Below are 19,995 nucleotides of genomic sequence, written 5' to 3'. Positions count from 1 at the left end.
AGAACTAGTTCGGTACTGTCCTAAAGATACATAGATATATATTACTAGACAGATATATATCTATGTATCTTTAGTACAGTCTACTATTGTAGACTGTACTAAAGATACATAGATATATATTAGAATTTATACATAAATATAGATAATATACAGGTTAGCTCTATAATAAATTTATTTTTAAGAAGGTTTTACTAAATTCAAATAAAAAGTATTTTTAATAATGAATCAACCTTTGATATTAATGTCATAAACATGCTTCCATATATAAAACGATGATATGGAAATCTTATTAAAAACATTAAACCTAAGAGATTTTTTAAATATTTCGGTCTTTATTTTATCTATTAACATCGTCATCATTTCGTGACAACATAATAAAGTTCTAAACGTAGAATAAATCAATATCGATTCTTACAAAGGTCAAGTTAGACTTTCAGTAGCATAAAGGTAGCATATTGCTTGAATTTAACCTTTATATCGTCGAACTGTTACGTTAACGCTCTAGTGATTTGGAATCTACGATCGTAACTGTTGATAATATAATATTATACTTATATGTATATTACAATAACGTTACGAACATTCAGGGTAATATAATTGGGCAGCGAACTAACCTGAATAGTTAAAACAACGCATTTGGTACAAAAAAATGATCACAACAAAGTAAAATGTTTACAAAGACATATAAACAATTCAATATTGTAATATAATTCAGTTAATCGTCGAATAAATAGGGAAAGCAGTAGCGTAACAAATTTAGGGAATCGTCCAAAGGAACTTTCCCAGGAGGCTGTCGGAGTCAGGGCCAGTCATTAACCCTTTAACAAACCAGGTCACACTCGCAGACTTAAACAAACTGACTGACGATACGTCAGGAGCAGACGCGTGACTCATTGTAAACTGTGTTAACGTACAACACGTCATCGCCATGTTTAAATGAACCCTGAGTGGTTTAAAGAACTTCAGCCTTATTGTGTAACTGTTGACAACACTCGTAACTCGTAATCGTTTATGATTGTTTTGGCTCTTGATCAATGAATTCACTGACGACGATTGTTGTTGTAACCTTATTGTTAATTGAGACGCCAGTTACAAAGATACAGTAGACATATTCGTTAGCAGTATCTGTACAAATAAGAATTCGAGAAAGAGTCTAATTATAAAGTGCACGGTATTTAATAATTGGCCAAACACAAAAATGCGGTGTGCTCGTAACATATAACACAGACAGGTTCATTGAACCACCGTCTTTATCAGTCGGTTTGTGAACAGAACTAGTATTAATAGAACAGAATAAATGATTTATGATAAATCGCCAATAAATAAATCGAAAATGTATAAATCAAGTGCGAATTGTGAGTTATGACGGCAATAAGCGGTGATAATAATCGTAATAGCCCACAGCAATCATACACATGCCAAGAGCGTTATTATCACGGCAAATTATTATATTCTTTACTGGTTGTTTATGAAATATAAACAAAAAATAGCCGATTTATATAGTTGAAGTGCAAAAGAAAATGAGATATTGAATAATAAATGTCTTAACAAACGAAAAAGTGGACATTATTTATATTTTAACAGTAACATTTACTTCTCACTGTGTGTATTTTTAAACTACCACCGATACCAAAGAATCTCGAGGAAATAACACGACGGCGTTTTATTATGACACACACAAGTGTGAAAGGATTTGATCAACAAAACAGTGCAAGTGCACCGAACTCTGTGTGCAACAAACAAAGCTTGCGTAATGTTCGTTAAGTAACAAATAATTGAAGCTACGAAGACGAAATGCAAGTGGGAATCATATTAAAACAACATTAGAGACATATACGTACGGACCAATATTTAAAGACATTGTTGTGAAGTAGTAAACGAGCGAGTTAAGCCATCAAGATTTTATTTAATTGTAAAAAAGCTGTCGCCTTTGTTTGTGATATTTAAACAATGGGGAGTCTACAAAAGGTCTTACAGATTTCATGGATGCGTTGGAGGGTAACAATGCAACGTTCTTGCCGGTCGAGTGACTCAACCTGTGGACTCAAAACTCGCGTTAGGGCGTTTATTTAATTAAAAAAAAAAAAAAAAAGAAACAACCTGCAATTAATCCTGTAAAAGCGTTAGTACCCTCATTTCCATAACTTTAAATTTGTTAAAAAATAATATTAATGTAGGACTAATCAATCAATGTAGCGAATCTTAACAAACATTAAGTATATTTTTAGAATTAAAAAATAAGTAACCTGATATGGAATTCTTTGATGAATTACAGGACTTGTATTAAATTTTTAAGGCTACGGGCCAACCAGTGGGGCTTTACTCGTGATTACACGGAAGTCAGCTATCAATCAACAGCTAGATAATGAAGATATTGAACCCCTGTGACGCGTGCCGGAAGACACCGATTCTCCTATCGTGTCAAGGATTTCGGTGTAACAACATATTCGGCTAAACGCTATTTCATTTTCAGAGTTGTTATGCTCGTGCCTTCGTCTATTTCCAAATATCTATTTTATCATAAATTGCGTCATTTTCACAGATTGCACGGTGTTGATATCCAACTCAATTCCATTGATATTCATATTTTTATTGTATGAATTTGATAGATTAGGTAGTGACTTTTCTTACAGAAATTGTCATCCGCCCCTTGCAACTTTCAAGGCAATCAATCTTTTTAAAGTAGCAACGGCATCAAATATTTAATATGTTATAATAACAACACATTCAAACAAGAATAGGTAAACTAGTCTTCGTTGTATTTATACTTTAAACATAATCACTTTAGTTACTACGGCACTTACTATGATTGTCATTTTAAAACTGCCTTCTTCCTTTCCTAATTTCGGCGACGTTTCAGACATGACCCATGAGTTCCATGACTATATGGCATCTGTACAGTCGCCGAAATAACGGGAATATAAAATCAAAATAACAACCACAGTGAGTCCCGCAGTATAAAAGTGTTCATATTGACCGTGAAAATTTAAAAACTAATAATTGTTTGCTGGCAAACGAAAAAAAACTGACTTCAATTACACGACAAGTAGTAAAACGTAGGTAGACGAATAAATAGTAAAGTAAATTCGCATTATCAAAGATTATTTTAAGAGTTGTAATCAGATCTCGATGAAATTTAAATTTGACCACATGATGAACATCGGCTTTCGATTAAATTAAAAATCATCAAAAGCGTTATGCGGATTTTCGCGGGTTTCCCTCGATTTCTCTGGGATACCATCATCAGATCCTGGTTTCCATATTATGGTAACTTCGCATATCTCCTTTCCAACAAAAAAAGAATTATCAAAATCGTTTCATAAAAGACGAAGTTATCCCCGAACATACATTAAAAAATATATATATATACGGTCGAATTGAGTAACCTCGTCCTTTTTTGAAGTCGGTTAAATAATATACATAATATTTTTAAATAGTCTCACTCCAGCCTATCACAGTCCACTGCTGGACATAAGCTTCCCCAAGTTCGGGCCAAACATTATGGCGCGAACTCATGTGCTTTGCCCATAGTCACCGCTGGGCAGGCGAGTTGGTAACCAAAATTATATAAGTCTACAACTATAAGTCTACAACCCGTATCATATGTATAAAATATTTGTAGCCTTATAAAGGCTAGTATTTAGTTTTAAAGACACGTGTGACATGTGTAATAGGAAATAAAAATCAGGGTAAATACGACATTCACTACCATTACGCTAACTCTTGATAGTAATGACATGAGGCTTCCTTATTTGGTCCTTGTTAGTCACAGTTGTAATTAGCTGACTCATACCTCGAAGGTTACTCCCACTCGTGAGATAATAATCAATTAAAGGTTAATTCTTCCGGTCTATAATAATTATAAAACTGTTGAAAATTCTAAAATAATAATAAATAATAAAACAAAAATATATATACACACCGATCCCCGGTTCCTTAAGTAGGCGATTTTACTCCTGCGTTTGGGGCAGCCGACTTATATACTTAGACTTATATAGCTACATATATATATATATATATATATATATATATATATATATATATATATATATATATATATATATATATATATATATATATATATATATATATATATATATATATATACTCGGGATGGGTATCGAACACTAAAATAATAAATAACAAAACCACAAGAACTGTAGCACAAAGCAGGGTCAGGGTCACTGAAAACTGCGCCAACTGGCTAGTCAAAACTGTTTAAATAGCTGTACGAGTTTATTGATTGGCGTTTCATATATGATACACATGATCCGATCCTTAGTTAGTTTACATAGACAATAAAATTGATATATATACGAATAAGTTTAGTCTTAATTGAGAAGTTTATTTAAACGAACACGTAACACTTTTATATATTGTTCATTACGCATATAAACAAAGATAATGAACACATTATGATTGTGATATTATGCTAAGATGGCCGTGATGTGAATAATTCGTGACTCGGATTGTTATTTCAATAACAATTGCGAATCTGATTTGTTTTGGTGCGATTGATGTCACACTATCAATTTAAAAACAATTTGACCTAATAATACTAAGAGCACTACTTAAATACAATATTAAATTAGTTTAAAAGGAAGGAAATTTTAAAATTATCCTATTCGTCTATAACGTATTTAAATCTTTCGTAAATTAAAAGTCAAAGAAAAACTCCTTCAAATAAGGAAACCTTAGTATTTACAATGCGTATCACTTTGTGATATTTGTATTTTTAGCTACTTAAAATGAAATCAATGAAACAATAACCACGTGTGTGTGATATTAGACATTGTTAAAGGGGAATAAAAAGCCTAAAATATAAACAAAATTAGTATAAATTTAGTATACAAATTGTGTGTATGGATATTTCATGAATCAGACAATGCATTGGTAAATATCCAAACGAACTGTTTTTAGTCATTATTTGCGGACAGCATGGGACATGTGGCGCAGGAAAATGAAAAAAAAAAAAAAAAAAAAGCCGCGCTGTTATTCTCGTTGTGACGTCTTTACGTCCTTTAACAACAGACTGAAAAAGTTATTAATTAAGTAAATTTTACTTTATTAGTGTGATTAAAACACATAATACTCAAATCGTTTGATTTTCGTCACTTAAAACCAGTGACTTATAGTAACTCTTAGGGCTGCCTTTTCTCTCTAGTGGAATGTCTGGTGGAAAGAAATTTTATTTTTAATTTTAGAAAAGTTATATATAGAAGTCAATACGTAAGTTTATCAAATCAAGTGTTACGAATCAAGCGTACAAAAAAAAAATTACGTAATGTAAGAACTAGCCACTTATAAAAGAAAAATACAAAAATAGCTTTAATTGATATAGCTTAATTTAAACGCGTACACGTGCGGGCATGAAAGAGAACACTGGAAATTTTAACAAGAGGAACCCGTATAGCTAACAATCAGTCTATCTATACACAAAAACTTCACAAAAAATCAGAGGGACAATAGCTAGAGCGTCATAAATAGACACTGGGTCTAAGAGCAGACATTACGGCATCGGTATTAATTGTTTTAGTGAAAACAATGTCAGAGGAATCTTTTCAATGGTGTTCAAGGCGTAACAACTTGTAAGCGCTGTAAACAACTGATGTAATTGCATTCCCTCGTAGTAAACATCTATTGTAATGTATATAATAACGCGATAACGTTCCTACGCACGATAGTAACGCACGTTATCTGTTTTACGTAATATTATTTATGTAACGATATTTACAATATTCACTTGATCTAAAGTCAACGAACATCTTGAGTATTCGCAAATTGCACAATCTTTATGTTGGTATGTGTAGGTAACTAGATTTGTTACAAAAACTTTCGACGTTTTACAAGTTGCTATATCTACTAAAACGTTTTTCATTTTATTTTTTTAAAATTTCACCTATTTTAGATTTAGATTTAAATACCTCAACGTTAAATTAACTTATTTTTTGATCACTTATACAGAATAAAATATTCAGATCCCACGCTCTTCTACGCCCACATAGGTACGATTCACATTGCTTTTACTCTGACCTTCAAATATTTTATTGGAATAATTAAATAAGGGAACGTAGTTGTTAATTACTTTACTTTTACTTTTAAATTTAATGTATTAAGAACGATCCAATAATTTTGTTCACATGATTATGCATAAGCGAGGTGTCAAAATACAGTAAACTTTAAAAATAATATTATTTATAAAATTCATTTTAAAGTAACATAATATTTAAATATCGCGTTAAAAGCTGCTTGAGATATTTTTTTTATATTGTAAATAAAAATGAAACTTTAGGCAGATTGATTTTTTAAGCTACTTTGATGTAACTTAATTATACTTCATAACCCAGCTGAAATAATAAAATATTATTTTTTTATTTAGTTTGTTCTGCGACTGGTATTTTAGTAAATAAAAAAAATATACATTTCATTTGTAAATCATAAATATCAAAAGTCTAATCCATTTATATTTTAAACTAACCTAGTAGAGTTCTTTTAATAATTGCAAACTAAAAATGTTTATATTATTATACTACAGTTTTTACCGCCGTAGCATTAAACATGTAGCTTTTATTATAACATTTAAATGGAGAACGTGTTTCAAAATTGCTAGTTCTCGAGTTTTCTTCAACTAAACTTACATTTTTATTTCTCTTGTAGATATAATAAACCGGCATTTATTTCAAAGTAATACAAAAAATTCCTTAATTTTTCAAATAACAAATAATAATAATAATAATAATAATAAATATTTTTTATTTGCTCAAATTATGTAGTTTACATTAGTAAGAAGCCCTGCGACCCGTGCTAGCTTAAAAAAGCTGTGTTACGGGCCACAGCGTCTTCCCCAAAAATTAGTTTATTGTTACATAATCAGACTTTGCGTTCAGATAGCGAAAACATAAATAATACTAGTCTGTATAGAAAAATGACAACTCAATAATAAAATATAAAAATTTATTGGATTATAAATACAAAATTTGGATAAAAACAAAAAAGGTTAGCAATTATTAAAGTTTGGAAATATTTACCATCAAAACATAATTGTTTTTAAAAATAAGTTTTTTTTTTCTTCTTAATATTAACGAATATTTTATTAAGTATAAGGGAAGTGAGAGTCAGTACTCGCATGCAGTTTTGTGTGTGTGTGTGTGTGTGTGTGTGTGTGTGTGTGTGTGTGTGTGTGTGTGTGTGTGTGTGTGTGTGTGTGTGGTGTGTGTGTACTTTTATGTATAAAGGATAGCTGATTGTGCAAGTTTTTTACAGTAATGATTAGTTTTACTTTAGCAATTTTAAGTGCAGATAAGATTTTCCGTATCATCATAAGATAAACTCAAAAAAGTTAAAAAATTTTGTTTTACATATTTTACTATTGTCAGAAGATACTTTCAACATTTTATTAATTTTGTTATAGATAAAAGGTCCCAAGTAACAATAAAATTTACGAATAAACGCAGTTCGAAACTTTTGATTGTTGGAACATATTGTATAATTTCGGCGCTTATTTAATATTTTTTTGGTATATTTATATAGCTCTGAATGTTGTTTCAAGATAATATGAAGTAAAAATAACTGTCGAACTGTAAGGACCTCACAATATTTATATATTTCATTCGTTGGATAAAGAAGTGGCTTGAAAGTACTAACTTTAAGTACCGCGCGTTGAGCTATCTCAAGAGATTTTAAAGTTGTTTTTGATGCTCCACCCCAAGATACAATGAAATATGAAATGATAGATTGACATAAGGCTAAGTATATTCTTTTAAAAACAGTTGGTTCAACAACGTCTCGAAGATTTCTAAAAATGTAAGTTAACTTTCGAATTTTAATTGATAAATCATAAATATGCTGTTTAAAGTTAAGGTTACAGTCTATGGTAATACCTAAATATTTGATAAAATCCACTCGCCCAATAAAAGGGCAAGCGCAGTTTGAGCCTCGACCACAGGAATGACATATCAGTTTGTAGATCTCACCCGGCCCATTTATGTTGCGAATCGAATGCACCATATACTTGGTCTTTTCAATATTTATTGTTAATTTGTTATTTTGAAGCCATTCAATTACAACATCAAAACCGTCCTGCGCAGCTGCAAAAACCTCAGACCATGTATCACCGACGAATACTAATGCAGTATCATTAGCATACGATATCAATTTACCTTGTGAAAAAAGCAAGGAAGAGAGGTTATTGATATAAATCAAAAACAGTGTAGGACCTAGAATACTACCCTGTGGAACGCCATACTCGACCTGAAGACAATTACTAACATAATCATCGACACGTATACATTGTGTACGTTCCGAAAGGTAGCTTTTAAACAACTCTAGTTGTTTACCTCTAACTCCCAATACCTCTAATTTAGAAATCAATTTGGGTACCGAAATAGTGTCAAAGGCTTTCGCCAAGTCCAAAAAAATGGTTAAAACTTTTTTTCCTTTATCTAAATTTTGACTTATATAATCAGTTAGTGTAAATACTGCATCATCTGTTGATTTCCCCCTACGAAAACCAAACTGAGTTGACGAAATAATATTATTATTTTCTAAATAAACAGTGAGCCTATTATTTATAATTTTTTCCAAAATTTTGACAATGAGGGTAAAATAGATATAGGTCTATAGTTCGCAGGTAATTTTTTGTCTCCCTTTTTGTGAATTGGGTGTATCTCCGATTTTTTGAGAATTGTGAGAAAAATTCCCGTATTCAAACATAAATTAAAAATATGTGTTAATGGCGGAATCAAAAACTCTTTATATTCCTTGATAAATATGTTAGAACTACCATCCCAACCAACAGTGGCAGAATTTTTCAAGCTGCCTATACATTGACTTATTTCATCCTGAGTTGTGTCTAACAAAACAAAAGAACTCAATCGCGATTCATTATTCCGCACCGATGACGATCAGTTATTTTGTTTATTTTGGCGAATGTAGGATTTTTCTGCTAATGTTTTACCAACTGTGATGAAATAGTTGTTAATTTCGTTTAGTGAGCTTAATGGCGAATCCGAAATATTTAACAACTCAATAGATGAATTACTATTTCTGTTTGAAGTATTTAACCTATTTTTTATTAATTTCCACAACTTTCATTTTTAGCCTTACTTATTTCATTTTTTTCATAATTATTTTTTACCTTTTTTAATAGTGCATTACAGAAGTTTCGGTATCTGCTATAAGATATTTTTAGGATTAAATTAAGAGGGAAAAGTTTAGTTTTTTTATGTAATTTGTCTCTACGTTTTATACAACGTAATAGGCCCGGCGTTATCCAGGGTTTTAATATTCTCTTTCGTGATGACAAAGTGATGGAGACAGTATTTAATATTCTGTGTCTTTTTTATATATATATTTATTTTACGTTTGATAAAATGCCTCCAATTATTTATAAGACTAGAAAGTGGAATCATTCACTGCTGTGCGTTAAGTTACATTTTTTTTATAAAAAAAAAAATCAAATTAATTTTTCTATGTTTGTTGCTAGAACGTTACGTAACTTTTATGATTTTTTAAGTTGTCAGGTCACTTTTACTTTACACCATTACGTTACATGAGGACAATTTTACGACCTCATTCATGGAGTAAAACAGAGAATAAACTTATTTCAGAGGATCAAAGTTTAAAACGTGACAATTTTGACCCATAATTATGATATTATACCCGAGTGAAGATCAAAACTGTCTTGAAATCAAAGCAATGGTATACGAGTGGTAAATAGGAACATCAAAATATTGTGGTAAACCACACATAGAGCGGCTACCGAACTCTACGGTTAAACGATTTACAAACTGTTCTGAGAAGGTCATTGTATTGAACCAAATACAAAAAAATATATATATAATAAATTTCAGGAAAAATACTTACTGCTTTTTAAAATTAATACTTTATAGAATTAATTATTTTATAATTTTTAATACAAACAAATTGTATGGTTTTTGGTGTTATTTTACTTACAGGCAATAGTTTCTGACTGTTAAAAGACAATAAATATATTTTTATGTCGTTTTTCGATATAAGTTATAATTCTTAATAGTAAAAAACTTGCTTTATAAAGTAGGTTGATATAACATTAAAATATGAAAATTACATACAAGTAATTTATTATCAAGGGCAAAAAAGTTGCTTTCCTTCTGTACAATAAATAAATAATCTAATCACTAATACTCGTTATCGCTAAACGAGTGAACATAATTATAATTGTACAATTCCGTATTTACCATCATGTGTGAGACTAATTACATTACATTGAATGTTTTCAACAGCTGTAATCTTCCTCATCCTTATTTTATTATAATTATTTACTTCCTTATTACAAACTATAATTAAAGCTTGACTTTTTATAGCAAAAGTAATCAATTGTTTAGATTTTGATTATGAATAAAAGAACCACACATATCTGTTGTTTTAATTTGTTAAAAATGTCGGGATTCTATTAGTAATAAATACAAAATAAGCTTCAAAAAAAATATAGCATGTTTTTTGGTAAAAATGTTTAAACTTGCATAAAAATTGAAAACTTAAATTATATTGCGATACAATCTAATAATCTACAAAAATGTAATTACCAAGCTCCTAGAAAATTTAACTTTGTGTTTTTCTTAGTCTGAAATTGAAGAATTCCTTCCTTCCTTTTTAACCTTTGATAAATATAATTTACTGATCCAAAAATACAGCTTCTTAATCCATTAAAAGTATTTTCGTCATCATAACAAGCAATTATTTTCTCTCATTGAACACAGTTTAATTATATTTAAAACTAGCTTTGCCCGCGACTACGTCCGCGTGGAATTTAACAAAAAAGTTATTGTTCCTTTCGCAAATTTATAAAATAATTAAATTTCTAAAATAAAAGTAGCCTAAGTTATTTCTTATTATAGCTATCTGCCAGTGAAATTCCCGTCAAAATCGGTCCAGCCGTTTCAGAGATTAGCCGGAACAAGACACAAACAGAAAACAGACAGACAGACAGACAGACAGACAGACAGACAGACATACAGACGGACGGACGGACGGACGGACGGACGGACGGACGGACGGACGGACGGACGGACGGACGGACGGACGGACGGACGGACGGACGGACGGACAGACGGACAGACGGACAGACGGACAGACGGACAGACGGACAGACGGACAGACGGACGGACGGACGGACGGACGGACAGACAGACAGACAGACAGACAGACAGACAGACAGACAGACAGACAGACAGACAGACAGACAGACAGCCAGACAAAAATTGTAAAAAATGTTATATGTACCGTGTATTTATTTAGTAAAAAGCGGTTCTTTTAATATTACAAGCAGACACTCCAATTTTATTTATTTGCATTAAAATAAGACATGCTCTATACTCTAAAGTTCGTTTTACTTACGAGTCATAAATCTCAAACGTATTCGTTAAAAAAAAAAGAAAAAACGAAACGTTTTCTGAATAAAGCAACCGCTATAAGACGATTTCCTTACAACATAAACACGTAAAATCACGAGCTTCTTGTAAATAAAATGTCGTCGTACATAATCGTAGTCCGGTAGTTAGCTGTTGAAGTGAGTGACTGATAAGATTCAATCAAAGAGGGCAGCAGCCGGCCCGTCGGATCGATGAGTCACTTCCTATCGTGACACAACAAACATAACCGACTTACTGTTGTATACTTATTAACATACTCGTATTATCTTGACCGACTCCGAAATGATTATTCACCTACGCTGTTGATGTTACGCTCCATACTCTCTCTCGCTATTCTACGAATTATAAATATTATTTATTTCCTATTACTCGTGATTAATATAATAAAAAATAATACTAACTAATAAAATTTACCAATAATATTTTTTTCGGTATACATTTATAAAGTCATATCTTATAGTTTATCAACAAAAACTGTTACATATATTGAATCATAACTTTACGATATCATCCTGTTATAGATTTGGCGCGTGAATCAACTAGGACTCAACTACGTATCCTCCATCTTTCATCCTGTATTTTCTTTTTGAACTTAATTTTTAAACAATTTTCGGCGCCTCTCACGCTACTATACTCGTGAACATGACATCTTGATTTATAGACTATATATCTCACTTCAGTGCAAGGCGTCGTATAAAACAAACATTGATTTTTTGATGTCGTTCTATTTTCAGACCTATTTCGAGGTAATAAAATTATGAATAGGCTTCAATCAGAGTACCAAAGTTCAATGTATTCCATTAACGTTATCAATAGAGTGAGCTAAATGTTATAAACTATTAATCATGATAAAGCGCTCTTATCTGATATAGTAACACAAAAATTACTGATCAATTTAGAAAACTGAATTAAACATTAATAATGTACTGTTACTGTACAAGTTCTATTATTTTATGAAGAAATCTATATATTAATACGTGAAGCAAAAACTTTGTAACCCTTTTTTTAGGAAAATTGCGGGGACGGAGGAGTATGAAATTTCGCACACTTATAGTTTATATAGAGGAGTGCTATTTTTAATTATATATAAAAAAAAAAACATTAAATCAATAAAAAAAAACACTACACACACTACCATGTTGTTTATTGTTCTAGAAGTATAGTCTTTGACAACAGAACTTTAATAATGTTCAAACTTATAATTTAAATTGATTATGGTCGAATTTCGACCACTGGGTGAACATTAATATATTTAAAGTTATCTGTACATATCTGGCGGTGCGCATTTCATAAATAATACGCACTATACAAAGTATCGGTTACAACCTAGATCTAAAAACAAACAAGACTGTCACCGGAAATACAAATAAAGACTAATATGTATTCAAATAAAACTTTCCTCTGGTCAGTTAGTCCAATAGTTTAAGCTGTTCAAAACACATTTACCTCATACAAAACTGTAACGGAATAGTTAATATCTGAATATATAAGCGAAATGGCGTACTTTATAGCTACATAAATAGATTTAAATTTCAAGAACACTGCCGCCGAAGATACGAAACGATTTGCAATAGAGAGCAGCGGTTCGGAATACGATAAAGACGTGTTTAAATCTTTACGACGTAAACGGTCCTTTGAGGAAAATGGCTTCATCGAGGGGAGAGAATCATCAGGGATTGTGGAAACGGCTAAATAAACAAATGAAAATAGTCGGTTCGACGGTTAAAGCAATGGAAATTGATTGGTACAAGAAAATAATTTAAGAAATTACGTGATTGCTTGTAAAACGAAAATAAAGTGTTTCGAGTTATTTTATTTTTCGTCGATTAAAACTTGGTCAGAATGGGCGTTGTTATGCTTTAACCTGAAACAAATACGTTAAAAGTTTTGAAAGTTTGGTCATAGCATTAAACATTTATAGTTAGCAATCTGGTACAACCAAAATTTTTTGTGTTTTCAATTATGAGCGGAAAGATATGTGCATGAACATGGTGTACATGAAAACAAATATTATAGGGGAAAAACATTTAAATAAATAAAATCTATACATTTAAATAAAATAGAAGTGTATGTCTGTGATTTAGTAAAACAACAAACAAAAGATTTTTAAATTTTTTGTTCGGAACGGCTGAACCGATTTTTATGGGACTTCCACTAGAAGATAGAGCTAGAGAGATTACCAACTGCTTAGATAGATATGAAATAACCAAGCGCTTTCATTGTTGCGAGCAAATCTATACATCTTTATGAATATTATAAAGCTGAAAAGTTCGATTATTCAATCGCGCTAACCTCAGGAACTATGCCGTGTGCGGACATCGAACCCACAACCGCCAGCGCAACAGTTATAAGCCACAGCTGTGACCGTTGCGGTAACGTTAGCTGATAAACACCAATTTGTTGGTTGGAGTGTGCCTGAGTTACGTCTGTACGCTTACTCGTGAAAGCTCTACATTACAAAGTTAAAAATATTTAAGTTTTGTTTAGCCTTAATGTACGATGCGCAGGTAGTAACTTAGCTTGTTTTCACAGCAGTAATAAAATTTGAATTGCATTTTATACTCAGTCGGTTTCGTGTGTTCATTAATGCGAGACTATGGACGCACACAGGGAGATTTACGACTCTGTAGTATATGAAAATTTATGAAAAGAGGCTGTTTCAAGTCTATTTAAAATTACAATAGAAAGTTACTAAAATTCAATTGAATAATTAAACACTAGCTGATACTCATACTCACTTCTGCCTGACTTTGACTGCGATAGTTATTGAATTAAAAATGTTTTATGTGCAAAGAAATAAAATAATTGATTGTTAAAATATTTTTAATAGAAAAATAATGTGATAAAATGGTTAAAGACCCTGCTGCTATCAACTATACTTTCTAGTGGCATTGAATTTGAAATTAAAATAAGTACATGCAATTGCAAATATCAAACTTAAGGTAAAATGAAACCATAATCTTGCAAATTTCGAATTTATTTTAACTCCAAAACCTCTCCTCGAGGCAGTACTCGAAAGCCTGGTTCTCGTTGTGTAATAATAAACATTTTTACCTTTAAATTGTAACATCGCATCCGATGGCTGCACGTGAGCTTCTAAATATATATACCAAATGCTTCATAATAAGGATTTAGTGCAAGCCGCGCTACCCAGGACAGTCGTAAACAGAGTATTTTATTTGTCACTGGGTAGCACGAAAGTGTCGTATAATCGTAACCTGGGACGCCATCATTGCACAAGCAATACGAATATCTTACATATAGTAATTTTACGATTATTGTAATTTGGTGATTTCAAGGAACTTAAAAAAACCCTACGAATGAATAAAGCATATTTCATTTGCGAATCATATAAAGGTTACTTTCTATATTTCAAACTCCACTACAAGTCGTTCTAACGACCAAATTCTATAACACCGAATTATTTTGAGTTGGTATTAAATTACATACGATCCTTGTCGTTTACGTTGCAATCAAAAGTAACAACACGAGACTTAAATGGTAGTTAAATTTGACTAGCCTTTGAGAATGAATCACCTACCTTATGTCAGACGTGTGTCACAAGTTATCTTTGAGCTTTGTTTATTTATTTTATTTATTGATATAAATACATAAAACAATCATATTTTAAAAGTTTGTTTTTACCAGTGATTCTACGAGGGTTACTTTTGATACATAGTTACTCAGCATTGGACTGGCCTTTTAGCGCAATTAGCAACAAGCAAAACTGCGTTCTGCTTCAGGGTTACGGGTTGGATTACTGCTCTAAGTACGGATGTAATCAATTTATTTATATTTAATTATAAGAAGAATATGCATGTCAGTCAAATGTCACTTTAGTAGTAGAAGACCATGTATCAATAATAATTTTATTATTTAATATAATTAACACATAATAAATAAATCATAAATAAAATATTCATCCAATAGGTAATCAATACCAAAGTTCAATTAGGTTTTGTGCGTCAATACTCCGATTTGGGATTCATTATCTGCCCGCTCGAGTATGTGACCGACGAAGTAATGAGCGTTGATGAGAAGGACGGACACAAATTCTATGTTAATAAAGTGCGTTTCCACGCTGTCTGCTTGTACTGTTTGATATTCACATTGTTGTGGGAAACCCGATAGGTCACGAAGGCATGAAATAATTATAATAAATATTTGGTACATGCTAAAAACATTTGCCTTATCAAAACACCGATCACGAAATTTAAAAAAACGTAAGTTGCGTTTTGTATCCTTTTTCAATTCGTTTAAATATATATTTTTTAACTTAAATTTCAATTCACTTATACTATTTCAGAACTAAAATTTGTAACTAACAAATTCTGAATTCCATATCTTATTTCAATCTAATCGTCTACTAGTGTTAAACTTTACCATAGTTATTACAAAAAGCCAACCATCTTTCTGACCAGATATAATTTATTAAATTGACATTGAGGCCTATTGGTATGAGGTCAAATTATGAAAATGTATATTGCAGCATCAATTTAATGTGTCATTAGATATATTACAAAATAAAATTCCGTTGAATACATAATACAGTATCCAGACATATACAAATATGTTAAAAATGTTCTCTACGTGATATTCTCAACCCAACATCAATTAACAAACAAGTCGACAAACGTGTGTAATATTCATACATCAAAACCGTATCTAATTTATTAGAAAAGGAGCTAACTTTAAAAATATAAACTTTGAAATAAAAATAAAAATCATAACATATTTTACTGAGTAAAATCAAAATAAGTATACAGGTAGGTAACGTCAAAAACTTTTTAATCCATTACTTTTTGATATTTAAAACTATCGTGCCAAAATAGGTATGATAAAAAAATATAAAATGGTTTGCTTTTAATAAGTGAATCTTTATCCAAATTGGTGTTCATAGACGGAGCCAAGCATTATTTAAAAAAATTAAACTCAATGTCTGAGTCAGCTCTTACGTTACGTGTGACCAATAGAAACATTTATCACGAAATCATAAAATAAATATTAAAATAACTGAAAAATTGCTTTGTTAAACAAAACTGTATTATATGGTATAGTATTTTTTAATAGTACGTTATCGTTCGTGCTATGTCTGCAAGTTTATCAACGTTTTAAGCACAAAATTTAAGCTGTAGGCTTCTTCTTTAAAAACGTTTACACGCATTAAGATGAGTTTTTTGAAAATTGTAATTTTAAAGTCCTGAAGATGTATTCCATACAAAAGTTCAAGATATTAAATTTATTTTACGAAGCCTTGTAAGTTTTTGGTTGGTTGGTTATATTTTATAATAAATATAACATGAGAGTTCTGTCATAACACCTAGAAGAATAGAGCCTATATATAAAAATTGTAACAAGTAAATAGTGCAATAAAGAATATAATAATATATTAAACTAGCTGACCCGGCGAACTTCGTATCGCCTAACAGTGACTTTTAAGTATTATCACAAATCTTTTGTGTGGGAGTATAGAAAAGTGTTGTTTTTAGACTTTTTCAGGAAATTTAATTTTTTTTTAGAATTTTTCTCTCCGTAAGAACCATCCTCGTACTTCAAGGAATATTTAAAAAAAAGAATTAGCGAAATCGGTCCAACCGTTCTCGAGTTTTGCGCTTAGCAACACATTCAGCGACTCATTTTTATATTATAGATTTTTATTTAACTTCAGTTAAATAAAATTGTAACTGTAATATTTGGACATTGATAGACACATAAAACCTTACAAACTTTTTTTATCTCTCAATTGATGAAATATGGGGCAATTTTGTAGTTCGTTTTATAGTAATAGTACGAACAATACCTCAGACACTGGTTTGTAAGTATACAATATTAAGTGCTAGCAAGTGCTTACATTAGCATACAATTAATTGACAAATACAATTATATACTTGTGTGGGCGTCGCCTAGCGGTAGCGTGTGTATGAAACATAATAAATTCGATATTTTAGTTCAGTCCTAAAATAACATTTTTATTTATGTGTCATTCATTATCGTTCTGTTATTTTCGTTCTTATATTTACCACCTAGCCATCCCCACCTATTTCATTGATTTAAAATGTAATTAGTTTCTTCAATTATACTAGAGTGACTTTGAAACGTTTTAATTAGCGGTTTATAAAAATATTATTTCTATTACGAAATAAAAAATAGCTTTCTGTACAAAAAACTTTTTTTTTAATAAAACTGAAAAACATAAAACTATTTCTACTTACATAATCTACCGAAGCTCAGGGACAAGCGTTTTCTGAGTTTTTGCATTTTGCTCATAGCGCCTCCCCTTTTTTCTCTCATTGTCACGCCTGTGGACAAAGGAAAACTGATAAAATATAATCCAACTGAATCACATCTGTGTATTTACATAATTAAAACTAAAAATAAAAAAATAAAACATCTGTACATTGCCTGTAATATAGCATGACAGAGAGCGAAATGGGTATATTTAAATATTTTCTCTGTATAATGATTATTTTACACAAATTAAATGTAAATAATAGCTGTAAAACCTTGTATACATTTTACAATTCACGTATTTCAAGTAACCTTGTAGTGATAATACGCGTTAATCTAATGAGAGATCGTGTTTGAAGCACGAAACAATTTCTAGCAAAATACGTTTGATTGATATGTTAGATGTACAATCTGTTGTCGTCTAAACGACATTTACATTACAAAACACTTATATCAATACTGTTTAAAACAAAAATGTTTATAAACGAATATTTGACCCACTTAATTTCCTTTTAATCTGCATTCACGTTATTTTTTTTTAATTTATAAAACATAAGTCTATTTGGAGTATTTTTATCATATTTATACGTAAGTAAGTTAATCTGAACATAGCGTGTGTACGAATGAAAAATTCCAAGTTCTTATTAGACTATATCAACCTTTAAAACTTTTATTGCATTTCAGTAGCTGGAAACAATAAATATATAATTGTGTTTGCACGAAGGAAAAAAAAACGACTTCAATTATATCGACAAGTAATATAACGTAGGTAGATGAAAAAATTGTCATGAAAAAATAGTCACAAAATAGTAAATACTGCATTAGTTGTAATCAGATCTCGATGAAATTTAAGAGCCATTTCACAAAAATCGGTAACAATCCGCGAAATTGTAATATTTTGACGTCGTTAATCTCAGTGTTGGGTGCAATAATGTAATTTATATTCTTGAAATATAATAGAGCAACCTTTGTTGTAGTCCATAGTCAGATCAGAATTTTGATTTATATTATGTGTATAAAATTATTAACCTTTTCATCAGCCTCCTCCCTGGGTAAACGGTCGCAATGTATACTTTGAAGTCCTACTTTTCAATAACCTCTACGTTGAAACCATTTTAAAAAAAATATCATAATATGTGGAATATAATTTTGTTGTCCACTATCATAGATTTTTATTCCATTTGTATCTCTATTAAACGATAAAAAAAATTTAAAGTTACGAATATTTTCCAAATAAGTACAATTTTAAATGCGATATTTCTCTTAGAAAACTAAGAAATTTTAACGAACTATCTTCATCAAAGTAAACTTACATCATTAAGGAATACAAAAAAAATAATTAAAAGATGTAATTATTTTTAATACATTTTATATTAAATAATAAAAAGATAGTATATATTGCCACGCATCAAGCCCAGTAAATCAGTCGAGCGCTAGCGCTCTTAGACGTAAGGTCCACGCCAAATTCTGCGCAGCCGTCTCTTTCGCTCACACGCACCAAGCGCCTGTTGTTATAGCGGATAAAACGCATTTGATACTTTCATAATAAAATATAAATAAAATAAACATATTACGAAAATGACTGTAAAATAATATAATGATAATTTCTGTAAACAAATGTATAATTTAATTTTCTTTTCTCACACTATCAATACAAATAGGCATTTCAATCTGTTTGTCTTGTTATTTGTTAATTAATATGTTTGTCGGTGTCGATGTCATTAAATGCTTTTTTATTCATATCGTAAATATTAGATTCATTCGTAAACTGAAAAAACTAAATCAATTTAAAAAAATTGTTTCATAAAATTGATTTTTTTAATTTTATTTTAAATTTATTGACTGTTGTTATATAACATACTTGAAATTTTTAACAAATTAATTATGTAAAAACATTTTATACCATAGTTATAATTTTTATTATACATCAGAAAATGATCACGATGGTCTTTTGGTTGTCACACTATACGTACTAGCACAAAGATCGCGCGGCTCGTACGACTCGCGCGATGCGACCAAATTTACCTAAACTTGCAGAGCGTAAAATTGTGAAATGGCTCTTAAATGTGACCACATGATAAACATCATTAAAAGCGTTATGCAGATTTTCAAGGGTTTCCTCGATTTCTCTGGGATCCCATCATCAGATCCTGGTTTCCTTATTATGGTACCACACTTCGGATATCTCCTTTCCAACAAAAAAAAAAAAAGAATTATCAAAATCGTTTCATAAAAGACGAAGTTATCCCCGAACATACGTTAAAAAAATATAATATATACGGTCGAATTGAGTAACCTCCTCCTTTTTTGAAGTCGGTTAAATACTATACATAATATTTTTAAATAGACTCACTCC

At 30.7% G+C, this 19,995-nt stretch overlaps 1 protein-coding gene across 1 annotated transcript in view; it reads right to left on the bottom strand.

The window, feature by feature from the left end:
• Positions 1 to 19,995, bottom strand: part of LOC123659951 (cyclin-dependent kinase 14) — a 111,327-nt gene that overhangs the window by 50,043 nt on the left and 41,289 nt on the right. Inside the window, exon 2 of the mRNA XM_045595108.1 lies at positions 17,624 to 17,710. Within this exon, the coding sequence (XP_045451064.1) occupies positions 17,624 to 17,710 (87 nt within the window). The remainder of the gene's footprint in view (positions 1 to 17,623; positions 17,711 to 19,995) is intronic.

The sequence above is a fragment of the Melitaea cinxia genome, chromosome 14 (assembly GCF_905220565.1).
Source record: "Melitaea cinxia chromosome 14, ilMelCinx1.1, whole genome shotgun sequence".
Lineage (NCBI taxonomy): Eukaryota > Metazoa > Arthropoda > Insecta > Lepidoptera > Nymphalidae > Melitaea > Melitaea cinxia.
Note: the sequence above shows the minus strand (reverse complement) of the source record. Positions and strands in the feature narration are given on the sequence as shown.